The following is a 15,301-nucleotide window of genomic DNA, read 5'->3' on the forward strand; positions in this document are numbered from 1 at the left end:
GCGGGGAGAGTCACTTCTACTTCTCACTGCCAAAAGCTGAGTCTGGGAACCTCGGACAAGGAAGGAAGATTTAGTAAAGAATAAGGTGGGAAGTAGAAAACAATACAGATCCTGCGATGCCTCCGGGGACCATGCAACTTGCCGGCTCAGGACACTAGCCCCAGCCCCACCACGCTCCGGGGGCTGCGTGACCTCACTTACCTTAATGATGCTGCTGCGCCTGGGGGTAGCCCGCACAGCCTCCAGGAGGCTGGCCTCGCTGTCTGCCGGGGCCCCAGAGGCGCCCAGCAGTACGACTCCGCTACGATGGTCTCTGGACCGGCCCGTAGCGCCCATCGTCAAGCAGTCCCCAGAAACGACGTCGGGGCCCAAGCGAGGGTCGTCTTCGCCCCCCGTCTCGTTGGGCGGCGCCGGACCCTCCCTGCCAGCCGCGCCCTCGGCCATGGCGGGGTGTGTGACCGGCTCCCGGGGGGCAGATGGCACACCCGGCGGTGGAGTCCAGCCGCCCGGCAGCGGCGCGCTCATGCACCGGGAGGTGGCCCCGCCAGACTTTGTTTCAACGCCCGGAGGTGGCAGCGGCGGCAACTTTCTGGAAAGGAGTCATCGCTCGGGTGGAGACGTCCTCGGGCTTTGGTCCAGGAGGCCGGCAGTCCAGCGTGGGGGACGGCCAAGGGGTGAGGAGGGGATGTGAGCAGAAGACAGAAGGAGCGGCGAACAGTAGAGGGAGGTGTCCGAAATGTGATGTAAACGCCTACTCAGCGCCGAACAAAAGGCACGGGCGCCTGGCCGCGCGACCTCCAGAGTCAGGACGCGCGCGGCGGGAGAGTGACCGGAGCCAGGCGACCGCAGCCCGGCTTATCAGCCACCTGCCCGTGGACAGCGGCGTCACGGCCCTAGGAAATGAGGCGGCGACGGCTTCCACTCAGCTCTGTTGTGACAGGGAGGGAGACTTGTTTTGACAGCCCGTGGGGATTGGCAGGCGTTTGGGCCTCTTAGGAGCTGAGCCTAGCCGAGGAGGGGGTCGGCTCGACCAATCCCCACTGCGGAAGGGTGTGCCAGAGCGCGAAGAATGGAATGTGTTCTGAACAGAGTGCTGGCCCCGCTGGGCTCGTGTACTAGGGCGAGGGTGTGTGTACGCGCGCGCGCGCGCGAGGGTGTAAGCACCCGCAGGCACCCCGTGTATATTTTAGGGAGTTCAGATATTCTAAATGAGCCTGAAGATGCAACTAAATCTGCAGGGAGGAAGACCTTTGTTTGCAAATCAAAGCAATTTTGAGGAAAGACTGTACTGATGTCAAAGCGTTTGGAGTGAGTGCAGCTTCGCCATGTCAGAGGTTAATTGAAGGATCTTACTCCAACCCTTAGAAGTCAAGTCCAAGCAAAGTAGGAATGACTGGGACACTGGAATTGAATAATTTGCTTCAGGTTCCATGAAAGGATTCTCAGCTTACTCTGCGATGTTAATAAATACAATGAAAGAGGGTCAGATGAAAGAGGTGAAGGAAATGGGAAACTGAACCAGCTCAATCCGTCTGGAGAGTGACTCCTAACAAAGCAGATGGTAGAAGTGTTTACTAAGTACAAGAAAGGGACTATAGGGGAACTTTGTCCCTATCATGAAGTCCTTGTATGGCGCTATAAAATAAGGACTGGACCTCAAGGTCGGTTTGAACTGCAAGGTCGGTAGTTCAAACCCACCAATCGCTTCTTGGAAACCCTTTATCGGGCCGTTTTGAGACCGAACCAACTCTACAGCACTAAGCAACAACAGTCCCTATCTTAAAGTAGCCCTATTTGACAGGGAGCCCTGGTGTGGCGCTGTGGGTTAATGCGCCAGACTGCAAAGCTTTTTGAACTGCAAGGACGGCGGTTCAAGCTCACCAACTGCTCCTCGGAAACCCCATACAGGGTCGCTGTGGGTCAGGACCGACTTGAAACCCTATACAGGGTCGCTATGGGTCAGAACCGACTCGACGGCACTTCACAACAACAAATTTGACAATAGTCTAACCTCCTTCTGTAACTAATCCTATTAAAAACACACACACATTTTGCTCATTCCAATGAGGCTAGCAACTGAATGTAGATATATCTTTGGATTGTGCATTGTTGTTAAGCGCCGTTGAGTTGATTCCAACTCATAGCGACCCTGTATATAGGGTTTCCTCGGAGGGGCAATTGAGTTTGAACCGACGACCTTGAAGTTCAAACCGACATTGCAGTCGGTAGCTTATCTTAAAGCACCACACAGTCACTGAAATTATTGCTTTGAGACCTGGTCTCTGACTCTAGAAGCAGCCCCAGAAGTCTGGGTCCATTCAGAGCTGCCTTTCAGAAATGGGCCCTGAGTTTCATATGTACCAGAGCTGCCTTGGCAAAAGAGGAGAGAAAACTTAGTGTTTTTATTTAAAGGTATTTTGATACTCAAATATATATCAAACCTTATTTGCTATAATTTGCATTTTTATTTTAATTAATAATTTGATATTTTAGTTGCTTCTTCATTTTGACCAAGAGTATGGAAATGTTTCCACTGATTTAAACTCAGAATTTATTACAATTTCAGAATTTTAAATGTGAAAGGGATTAGAGATTATTTAGGACAGCCATTTTGTTTTACAGATGAGATGAAGATTCAGAAGAACCTAATTTCTTGTCTCCTAGTTTAGCACAGGAAGCAGTATAGTGGGTACGAGTTGGGCTGCTAACCTCAAGGTCAACAGTTCCAACCTACTAGCCGTTCCTAGAGAGAAAGATGAGGCTTTCTAATCCAGTAAAGATTTACAGCCTCAAAAATCCTATATAGGGTTGCTATGAGTTGGAACTGACTAGACAGAATCAGCATAGGAGCTGAAATTAGAAGCTGCCACTCAATTCCTCCAATAATCTGTTCACTATTTTGCTCATCTCCAGGATGCACCACTCAGAACTGATTGGGGTTCTTAAGACAAGTCAAATTCAAGGTTCCTCAGCTTCTAGAGAAGACTGGGAAGGCTTGACTTCGGTTTTTTTCTTTCAATACATAAATGCAGTGCATGTAATTTAGTGTAGATTGGTGACCTCTGGTTTTAAAGCCAACACCACCCTCTAGCGAGATTTTCGGAACTACAATAAAAGATTCTTTTAGTAGTAAATGCGCTTGGGGGTGCAGGGATTGAGGGCATATGGTGAGGGAGGGCTGGTGTATAAAAGATGTAGGAAATGCAATTAAATTTTCCTTTTAAACCCTATTCTAATGCAATGTCTGCCTTTATAACTTGCGGAGTAAAGGAAGTAAAAGGGTGCCTTAGATTAAGACAACAATTGATAAGTGCTTTTGAGTTGGTTCTGACTCATAAGAACCCTGTATAGAGTTTCCTAGAAGCAGCTGCTGGGTTTGAAATGCCAGCCTTTCAGTTATCAGTCCAGTGCTTTTCCTACATATACTTAATCCCCATTCCCTCAGAGAATCTCTCCTATTTTGCACAGGGAATCAGTGCTAGGCTCCTAAAGGAAGTCAGTGGCTTGGACCCAGCAGTTGCTCTTTGGGAGAAAGATGTGGCATCTGCTTCTGTGAAGATTTGCAGTTTATGGGGACAGTTCTACTTTGTCCTATAGGGTTATTATGAGTAGAAATGGACTTGAAGACTAAAGGTTTAGTTTTTTTTAGTTTATATTGTTAGTGTTGTTTTGATACACACAACTATAACATATTTTACACTGCTAAGCTGGGTTATAAGGAGCTCTGGTAGCGTAGTGGTTACGAATCGGGCTGCGAATCTTAAGGCCAGCAGTTTGAAACCACCAGCCGCTCCACGGGAGAAAGATGAGGCGTTCTGCTCCCGTAAAGATTTACAGCCTCGGAAACCCTGTACAGGGTCTTTATGAGTCGGAACCGACTCCACGGCACATAACAACAACAACAACAAGCTGGGTTATATGAAGAAATATGTGCCATCTGGATTGGAGGAAGACTCATTAACAACCTGCAATATGCAGATGATACAACCTTGCTTGCTTAAAGTGAAAAGGACTTAAAATATTTACTGATGAAGATCAAAGACACAACCTTAGGTATGGATTACATCTCAATGTAAAGAAAACAAAAATCCTCACCACTGGACCAATAAACAGCATTCTTATAAAGGGAGAAAAGATTGAAGTTGTCAAGGACTTCATTCTTCTTGGATCAAACATCAACACTCATGGAAGCAGCAGTCAAGAAATCAAACGACATATTGCATTAGGCAAATCTGCTGCACAAGACCTTTTTAAAGTGTTGAAGAGCAAAGATGTCAGCTGGAGGACCCAAGCTGACATCTTTTTCAATAACCTCATATGCATGCGAAAACTGGATAGTGAATAAGGAAGACCATAGAAGAACTGATGCTTTTGCGTTATGATGTTGGAGGAAAATATTGAAAGTGCCATGGGCTGCCAAAAGAACCAACAGATCTGTGTTGGAAGAAGTACAGCCAGAGTGCTCATTGGAGGCCAGGATGGCCAAACTTCATCTCTCATACTTCAGACATATTGTCAGGAGGCACCAGTCGCTGGAGAAGGATATCATGTTTGGTAAGGTTGAGGGTCAGAGAAAGAGGAAGACCCCCAGTGAGATGGATTGGCAAAGTGGCTGCATCAATTGGCTCAAGCACCGCAACTATTGTGAGGTTGGCCCAGGACCAGGCAGTGTTTCATTCTGTTGTGCATAGGGTCAGTACCGACCCAATGGCACCTAACAACAACAACATGATGTTGTTGTTGTTATTGTTGTTGTTAAGTGTCATTGAGTAGATTCTGGCTCACAGTGACCTTGTTTCTGAGGAGCATCTAGTGGGTTTGAACTGCCAACTTGTGGTTTGTAGTTCCATGCTGATCCTACCAGCACCACACCAAGAGTCCAGAAACTCTAATTCAACTGTTACTCCATCTGACTCCTGTTTTTCACTGTTGCTTTCTATGCCTCATTTTTCTGCTATCCTATTAGCTTCTGCAATAAAAAAGTCCCATTCTTGGATTGTCCATTAAGAAATGAAAAAATGCAATTATCTCACTCATTATCTTGTTCTACAATATTATTATCATCTACAAGGAGTCCATGTGTGATGCTGTGACACTGCAGGATAATGCACTGGACCACAAGGTTGATTTGAACCATAGGTCAGCTGTTCAGACTAACCAACCACTCCTTAGAAACCCTAGATTGAGTCACAATGAGTAGGAACCTACTCGACAGCACATAACAACACAAGGATTTGCCAGTCTACAGGTTTATGAGGTTGAATAAAAAATTATACACACATTGAGCATGCATGCAAAATGATTCTGTCAAATAGATGAGTGACAGTAGATTATATGGCAAATTATTTGCAAATCAGCCATGTCTCTGCCTATAAAATAATCCACAACAGACTAGGGTTTCAAACAACTCATGGGTACCAAAATAACATATGGAAGAACATAAACAGATGCATTTGGACATCTTCAAACAAAATTTGGCCCTACACTCGCAGGAAGGCAAGTGCCTTTTAAAATATCATTACTGGTAATGAGACATGGATTTATCAACACAAGCCTGAGAGTAAACAGCAGAGTATGGAATGGAAACATCCTCAATCACCAATAAAAAAACTTAATCATCAGCTGGACTGTTGATGCTTACAGGTTTCTGGGGATTCTCAAGGGCCAGTATTGGAACACTATCAGGAAAAATGTTCAACATTCAACAGTGCTCATTACAGTGAGATAGATGCTCACTGAAGAGCTGAAGCGTACACTTCAGATTAAATGAAGAAGACTGCTATCCAAAGGCGTTGTGATCTTGCATGACAATACACATCTACACACCTCTGCCCACACCATAGACACTCTGCAAAAAAACTTCATTTTGAGGAGATATTAAAGCATCCTCCCTATAGACCTGATCTTGCTCCATCTGTTTGTTCCCCTGGAAGTAGGCCTTCAAGGATGAAGATTTGTGCCCATTCCAAAGAAAGGTGACCCAACAGAGTATGGAAATCATCAAACAATATCATTAACATAATATGCAAGCAAATTTTTGCTAAAGATCATTCAAAAACAGTTGCAACTGTACATCAACAGGGAACTGCCAGAAATTTAACCTGGATTCAGAAGAGGACCTGGAACAAAAAATATCTTGGCTGAAAGCAAAGAATACCAGAAAGATGTCTACTTGTGCTTTATTGACTATGCAATAGCACTCAGCTGTGTGTATTATAACAAACTATTGATAACACTGAGGAGCATGGGAATTCCAGAACACCTAATGATGCTCATGAAGAACCTGTACATAAACCAATTAACAGTTGTTGGAACAGAACTCGAGGATATTGAATGATTTAAAATCAGGAAAGCAGTGTATCCGGGTTGTATTCTTTCACTATATTTATTCAATCAGCATACTGAGAAAATAATCTGAGAAACTAGATTACATGAAGAAGAATTTGGTAAGAGGATTCAGTAACAATTTATGATATGCAAATGATATAACCTCCTCGCTTGCTGGAAGCCAAGAGGACTTGAAGTACTTAATGAAGAAAAGCAGTCTACAGTCTTCAGTATGGATCACACCTCAATATGAATAAAGCAAAAATCCTTATAACTGGACCAATAAATAACATCATGATAAACAGATAAAAGATTGAAGTTGTCAAAGTTTCATTTTACTTGAATACACAATCAACGCTCATGGAAGCAGCAGTTAAGAAACCAAACAATTAGGTAAATTTGCAGCAAAATACGCTCTAAAGTGCTAAAGAACAAAGATATCATTTTGAGGACTAAGGTCCACCTGACACAAACCATGGTATTTTCAAAAGTCTCATATGCATGTGAAAGCTGGACAGTGAATAAAGAAGACCTAAGAAGAATTGATGCATTTGAATTATGGTGTTGGCAAAGATTATTGAAAGTACCACAGACTAAAAGAAGGGTGAACAAATCTGTTTTGGAAGTACTGTTGGATTGCTCCTTAGAAGTAATGATGGCAAGACTTCAGTTCTCATTGTTTAGTTATGTTATCAGAAAGGAACAGTCCCTGGAGAAGGACATCATGTTTGGTAAAGTGGTGGTGGTGGTGGTTGTGTGTGTGGAGTCAGTTCCAACTCAGAGCAACCCTATATATGGTTTCCAAGATTGTAGATCCTTACTGGAGCAGAAATCCTCATCTTTCTCCTGTGGAGTGGCTGGTAGATTTGAACTGCTGACCTTGAGGTTAGCAGCCCAACTTGCAATCCATTATGTTACCAGGGCTCCTTTGGTAAAGTGGTGGGTCAATGAAAAAGAAGAAGCCCCCAGTGAGATGAACTGACACAATGGTAGCAACAATGAGCTCAAACATGAGTTCAATCAGTGTTACTACTTACATGGGATTGCTAGAGTCAGAACTGACTAAACAGCACCTAATAACAACATATTCTGTCATCCTGTTCCCTACTCCTGACCATCCAGCTCCCAGAACACTGTCTAGTGCAGAGTACGTGCTCAATAAATATTTTAGACAGAATCTTCACTTTTATCATTTCGATCCAGTGGACTCCTGTTGTGGCACTGTAGAATCAGCACTGGATGGCGAACCACAATGTTGGCAGTTCAAACCTACCAGCTGCTCCTTGGAAACCTTGCATAGGGTTGCTATGAGTCAGACGAACTCAATGACACTTTAATAACAATATCATGCTCAGGGTCATGTTTTGGCTCTTGTGGACTTGTTCTAATTTTCTTCTGCTTCAGCCTGAACTTGCATATGATATAATCAATTAATGCTCTGCTCCACAGTCAGCTTCTGGCTTTGTTTTGGACTGATGATATTGAACTTTTCCACCATCTCTTCCTATAGATTTAGTCAATTTGGTTCCTGTGTATTCCATATAGTGAAGTCTATGTGTATATTCTCCTTTATTATGTTGTTTTTAAAAAAGTCTTTGCAATGAATAAGTCATTGGTCTTGAAAAATTCTGTCATGTGATCTCCAGCATAGTTTCTATCACCAAGGTCATATTTTCCAATTACTGATCTTTGTTTCCAACCTTCGCATTTCAATCATCAGCAGTTATCAATGCATATTGACTGCAAGTTTAATCAGTTTCAAACTGCAGAAGTTGGCAGAATTCTTCAATTTTGTTATCACTGACTTTAGTGGTTGGTGCATAAATTTGAATAATAGTGGTATTGATTGGTCTTCCTTTTACACATAGGGTATTATCCTATTATAGACAGCTATTGTACATCAAGATAGATCTAGAAATGCTCTTTCTGTCAGCAAATACAATACCATTCCTCTTGAATTTGCTGTTTCCAGCATAGTAAACCATATGATTCTCTTATTCACAATGGCCAGTTTCAGTTCATAAGGTCCATTTCAGTTCACTAATGCCTAGGATTTTTATCTTTATCTGCTCCATTTCATTTTTTAAAACTTCAAATTTTCCTAGATTCATACCCTGTACATCCCATAATGCTATTATTAATGGATGTTTGTAGCTGTCTTTTTCCTCATTTTGAGTTGTGTTCCTTCAGCAAACGAAGGTCCTAAAAGTTATGCTCCATTCACATGATTATGGTTAACTCTATTTTGAGGAGTCAGCTCTTACCCAGTCATATTTTCAGTGCCTTCCAACCTAAGGGGCTCATCTTCCAGCACTACATCTGACAAATATTCTGCTGCTATTAATAATGGTTTCATCTTCTGGTACTATATCTGACAGTGTTCTACTGGTATTTGTAAGGTTTTCCACAGCTAAACATTCAGAAGTAATCTGCCTCTCCTTCCTAGTCTGTCTTAGTCTGGATGTTGAGCTGAATCCTGTCCACCATGGGTGACTCTGCCAGTATTTAAAATACTGGTGGCATGGCTACCAACATCACAGTAACATACAAGCTACCACAGTATGACAAACTGACAGATGAGTAGCAGTAGAAAGGTCTAGCAAATCTAAAACTACCTAGCCCAGACTTCTAAATCAGTTATGTTAAACATAGTCCTTCCAGCCCAGGAAGTCACTCTAGAATCCTGGGCCTGAAAAAAATCCAGTGAGAATATTAAGATTCTCCATACATTAAAAGGAAATTGCAAGGGAGAAGGGTCCTATCATTTTGGCAATTGCTTTCTATGTACCAGATAAGAGCCCTGGTGTTGCAATGGTTAAACCCTTGACTGAGAATCAAAAGATTCAAAGCTTTTGAGCAGCTTCATAGGAGAAACACCTGATTTTCTGCCCGGGTAAGGTTTAGAACCTACAAAACCCTATGGGACTGTTGTACTATGCCACATGGGTAACTATGAATTGGAATCAACTCAGCAAGACCTAGCAACAAATTACCAGATAATCCTATATGAAGTATCCTTCTTTCTAATTTGTTCTTGCTGTTGTTAAGTGCCATCGAGTTGGTTCCGACCCATAGCGACCCTGAACAAGGTTTCCAAGGCTGTAAATCTTTACCGGAGCAGAAAGCCTCATCTTTCTCCCACGGAGCAGCTGGTAGTTTCAAACTGCTGACCTTGCGGTTCACAGCCCGATTCGTAACCACTAACTAAGGATTAAGAGGTTCATGTAGTTTGCTCAAGTCAGAGCCAAGTAAGAAATGATGGAACCAGGATTCTAGTCCCAGTCAGTGACTTCAAAGCCTGTGCTCTTATTATACGCAGCTTTCTTGAGACCCAAGTCCAGTTGCTATCTGGAGACATCACTTATTCTGAAGAACCACTCCTTCAGATCTGGGACACTGACATTAGTCACAAAGAATTTTTCCCTTAGTGTTGCTCTTTTCTCTTAGTGTTGCTTTACCTCTGTGTTATCATGATAGAATATTTGTCTAACAGACTCATCAGTGTGTCAGGAAATGCATTTTATCTTTTCATCTAAATATGTGTAAAAAAGATTTTGATAGAGTCATTGATACATTCATATTGTCATTGATGCATCTTTGTCATTGATACATTTAGGGGTTCATTAAACATGATTAGAGAAAATGACAGCATTTTCGATTGAATCACATACATTTATACTGTCATGACGCTTCCCAGTGCACATTGTGATCATTCCAATTTGTTAGTTCAAGAAAGAAAAATTTATTCTAGGGCTCTCTTTAGTATAAATTTCTAGACCTATTATAAAAATTTTGTAACTTCACATGTTTGTAGGACCATTTTCATGGAGTATTAACTGGTTCTTTGCAGTAAGGTTAATAGGTTTTTATTTTTGTTACTGAAATTTCAGTAAGTAATAAAATTTATATTACTTTCTAATATAAATGAGAAAGGAAGACCTTTCAAGAAAAAATACCTCCATGAATTTTAAGAAGGCATGCTTCAGTTTTTCTTACATTTCTTATATTTTTCAGATATTTAATATGATATTTATACTACAGAGAGCCCTAGAAGAACTTTTTCTTTCTTGAACTAACAAATTGAAATGATCACAATGTGCACAGTATAAATGTACGTGATTCAATCAAAAATGCTGTCATTTTCTCTAATCATGTTTAATGAATCCTTAAATGTATCAATGACTCTACCAAATATCTGCAATTGTCCCCTCTCTGTTTTCTTAGGCTCTTCATGCCTATGTGACACATGGCTGCTGCTAACAATCATGGTTGTGGGAGGAGATTCCTTTGTTGTATGTGCCTATAAAAGGTCACCATGTGGAAACACAACTTGAAATTTTATCATGGTGTCTATGATTTCTCTCACCCGTGTGATCTGTTTGTCTGTTTTGTGTTTGCTCTTGTTTAAGACTTAATAAGGAGCTCTGGTAGCGTAGTGGTTACGAATCGGGCTGCGAACCTTAAGGTCAGTGGTTCGAAACTACCAGCCGCTCCGCGGGAGAAAAATGAGGCTTTCTACTCCCGTAAGGATTTACACCCTCGGAAACCCTGTACAGGGTCGCTATGGGTCGGCTCCGACTCGAAGGCACTTAACAACAACAACACAACAAAGAGTTTGTATAATATTTATATCTCTTAATATCAGATGTCTTTTCTCCCTTTCATCAGAAACAGAGCGCAATATTAAAATAGTAATTAATTTTTAATTAAAATATACTACAAGAATGTAGTTTAATTTGTAAATCCTTTCTTATTCCCAGCAAGTTTTCAGGTGTATAATTCTTTTATTAAGCACACTGTCAATCTGTTTTACAAAACACGGAACTCTATTTCCTGTTTTTTAAAAAAAAACCTGATGTGGGGCCAAATTTCTAGTGAAAGCTGGTTTGGCGTGCTTTCTCTGTCATTAACCCCTGTGAGAGTCCCCCAGTTCCCACCCTTACTGAGTCATATAGTTCACCATGGATACAACTGCCTCTACTTTTAGCCACGATAGAGGAGCAACAGCTGTTGAGCCACACTTGGGACTTCTGCCAACCTCTGTTCTATATTATACTGGTTAAACTGTTCAGATAATGTCACAATTATTTACAAAAGATCATATAAAAAAGAAAATCAAGTTGCAGGAAACATCTGAAATATTAAGAAGTAGCTGAGGACTGAAATTTAATTTAACTTGTGAGGTGGGATGATGAGGAACAAATACTGGACAATGCAATAAGAGGTTGTAGACTTTTCCTCAAATTGTTCCCTAACCAAAATGGGATTTTAATAACTAAATGAATAGCTGTATTCTATGCAACTATGCATTGACAAACATTCTATTACATTGACAAGCATAAACATCAAACACTATTTTTGTTGTTGGTGGTGGGTGTGTGCTGTGGAATCAGTCCCAACTCATAGGGTTTCCAGTATATGGTTTCCAAGGCTAGAAATCTTTATGGGAAGAAAAAGTCTCATCTTTCTCCCATAATCATTATTATTATTATTATTATTATTATTATTATAGACAAACATTTCTAAAAGGAAGGGTTCTGATTTTTTATTTTTTATCGTGATTACATTTCACATAAACACACCACTGTGCATTCTAAGCCTCAGAAAGATAAAATATGTAAATGAAATAAAATTTTACCCTTCCATCTACTTTGATTTTTCTTATCTTCAAATAAGGATTAGATGAGTTTTCATTTGCTCTGGAGGATATTCACTGATCCTCCCTGTTGTTTTTGTTCAGTGATATTTGTAACTTTAAAACAAGAATTAGTTATGAAAAAGTGCATCTATATGTATTATTGTTGATGTTAAATCAGTTCCAACTCCTTGGAAACTCAGGGTTGCTCTGAATCTGAACAGACTCAATAGCACTTAACAACAATAACAATAGATCTAAATAGGAGCTCATAATAAATAAGCAAAATCAAAACAACCAAATAATACTTGGTAAGAAATTTACCAATCTAGCAGTTATTTCTCTAGTCTTGATCATCTCTGTAGTAAGCATGTGTTCCCAGCAGAGGAAAGGGAGATCTGAAGTGACCTCTTTGCTACTTTAAGAAAGATTAAAAAAAAAAAAAAACTCTGTTCTTCAACTTTCTCCATGATTCCAACATCCAAACATTATAGAAAAATGCAAGCACCTAATAATTCTCCAAAATAAAACAAATAGATTGGGAACAAAAAACATAAATTGGAAGCAGAGGCATCTTCTAGACATGTTTTCTCACGTCCTTTTATCTAATAAGTTAAGTAACTCCCTGATCCTCTGCACCTGACAACTCTCCTACTTCTGTGCTTAGCACACTTAGTGTATAAATTTCTATTCACTGAGCTCCTTCTTTCACTAGACAACAGGTAACTGGAGAGCAAGAACTCTACCTAAATTATTGCTTTATAAAGGCTTTATAAAGACTGGCCCACAGGAGGCATGAAAGTCAAAATATAACCTTGAATATATCTCACCTGAACCTAGAGACCATCTCCAGAACAGATTTGATGCATTAGACACTAATGACCAAAGACCAGAAGAGTTGTGAGATGACATCAAGAACATCATACATGAAGAAAGCAAAGGGTCATTAAAAAGACAGGAAAAGTATCCATTTGACGTATTCTTGATGACTTGATAATCAGAGCTCAACTTGCAGAAGATTAAAAAAAAATTTTTTTTTTTGATAAAGGAAACAAGGGTAAATTGCTATAATTTGATGAACTTGACCTATATACTCATGGAGGTAGTAGCTCTAAATACCAGTAGAGAGGGAAGGAGTCTTCACGTCAAATATCAATGCTATCCCCTCTGTATACAGGGTAGATAGGGACAGGCAACTTAGACATTGGCTACCTAAAATGAGGGGACGATAAAGGCACAAAGTGACTGGCTTACAAGGTTTCAAGAGGGAGTTTAGTTTAAGATTATGGGGGGGAAGATACAATCCCCATTGAATAGTTTTTATCTTGTCTAGATGGGTCTGGTAAAAAGAAATGGGGATAAAATTCTTATGATTCAATAGTGAGTAATAGTTATCATGACTAATTTCGACTGTCACAATTTTAAAGGTAGAAGTTTTGCAACAAAAACAGAGAGTATAGTTAATCTTATAGTCCAGAAACAGAGGACCCTAGGACCATCAAGGGAGAAGAGCACAAGCGGAATGCGGGACCTTATCCAGAGAAGCAGCGACACCAGAGATGGAGGTAGAGATGAGGACACGGAGAGAGGGAGCAGCTGAGGACTCTTGATTCACGGGACAAGAGGGACTGAGAGCTGGTGGCCAGGAGGCAGGCTGAGAGCTGGTGGCCAGGAGGCAGCCTTGCAGAATGTGCCCTTTGGTGGTGTAAATTATTATACATGCCTGAGTGTTCAAAAAAAATTTTTTAAAGAGCTAAAATGAATAGAGATAAATGGATAGCAGAAAAAACTTCAAAGTGTACTTACTCCTAAGTATAAAGACGTTAAAGCAATTGGAAAGCATGAGAAAGTAAAAGAGGTGAGCAGAAAAATTCAAAGGGCAACTCAAGAAGACAAAGCATTATAACAAATGTGAAGTGACCTGGAAATGTTTGAAAATGGAAGGGAAGAATATGTCCAGCATTTTTCAAACTGAAAGAACTGAAGAAAAAATTTGAGCTTCAGGTTGCAATATTGAAGGATTCTTTAAGGCAAAATATTGAAGGATGCAGAAAGCATCAAAATAAGATGTAAGGAATACACAGTCAGTGTGCCAAAAAGAAATGGTCAATTCTCAACCATTTCAAGAGGCAGCAAATGATCAAGAACTGATAATATTGAAGGAAGAAGTACTTGCTGCACTAAGTCACTGGCAAAAACCAAGGCCCCAGAAATTAATGGAATATAAATGGAAAGGTTTCAACAAATTGATGCAGCACTGGAGATGCTCACTTGTCTATACCAGGAAATTTGAAGACAGCTACCTGGAAAAACAATTGGAAGAAATCCACATTTGCACCCATTTCAAAGAAAGGTGAGCCAATGGAATATGGAAATCATCAAACATTATCATTAATATTATACACAAGCAAAATTTTGCTGAAGATAATTCAAAAATGGTTACAGTAGTAAAACAACAAGGATTAAACCAGGAATTCAAGGATTCAGACAAGGACTTGAAATGAGGGATACCATTGCAAATGAATATTGGCTGAAAGCAAAGAATCTCAGAAAGATGTTTACTTATGCTTTATTGATTATACAAAGGCATTCGGCTCTGTAGGTCATAACAAAATATGAATAATATTGTGAAGAATGGATTCCAGAATACCCAGTTCTGCTCATGAGGAACATATACATAGACCAAGAGGTAATCAGAACAAGGGATATTTCAAAATCAAGAAAGGTGTGTGCCAGGATTGTATTCTTTCACTATATTTATTCAATCCGTATGATGAGCAAATAATCTGAGAAACTGGGTTATATGAAGAAAAATGTGGTATCAGGATTGGAGGAAGACTCGTTAGCAACCTGTCATATGTGAATGGGGAAGTGAAGAGGATTTAAAATACTGATGAAGATCAAACACCACAGTCTTCAGTGTGGAACGGACCTCAATGTGAACAAAACAAAAATCCTCACAACTGGACCAATAAACAACATCGTGATAAACAGAGAAAAGATTGAAGTTGTCAAAGGCTTTCTTTTGCTTGGATCCACAATCAGTGCTCATGGAAGCAGAGTCAAGAAATCAAAATATTCACCGGGAACTCGCCAACCAAAATTTAATCAGGCCGGAACAGGCCAGAAGCTCTAGTGGAGGCGTGCTGCTGTGGGAAGCACATTAACCATGAGATGCTGGTCAACCTGAACCCCATCGCGCAGCCCCTGGCCTTCTGCTGCCTCAAGCGAAAGTTCTATTAGGGTTTTAAGAAAGTAGTGAAACAGAAGCAGATTTCACACAACGTGAAGAAGGTTCAGAAGTTTATCACCAAAAGTGAAAAGGGAATCCTAGTTTGG

General features: G+C 40.6%; 1 protein-coding gene across 1 annotated transcript in view; it reads right to left on the minus strand.

Moving 5' to 3' along the window:
- The window catches only part of PLCL1 (phospholipase C-like 1), a 425,845-nt gene extending 425,401 nt beyond the window's left edge, over positions 1-444 (minus strand). Inside the window, exon 1 of the mRNA XM_006862003.1 lies at positions 202-444. Coding sequence (XP_006862065.1) covers positions 202-444 — 243 coding nt within the window. The remainder of the gene's footprint in view (positions 1-201) is intronic.
- Between the last annotated feature and the right edge of the window lie 14,857 nt (positions 445-15,301).

This window comes from Chrysochloris asiatica, unplaced genomic scaffold (genome assembly GCF_000296735.1).
Source record: "Chrysochloris asiatica unplaced genomic scaffold, ChrAsi1.0 scaffold00045, whole genome shotgun sequence".
NCBI lineage: Eukaryota > Metazoa > Chordata > Mammalia > Afrosoricida > Chrysochloridae > Chrysochloris > Chrysochloris asiatica.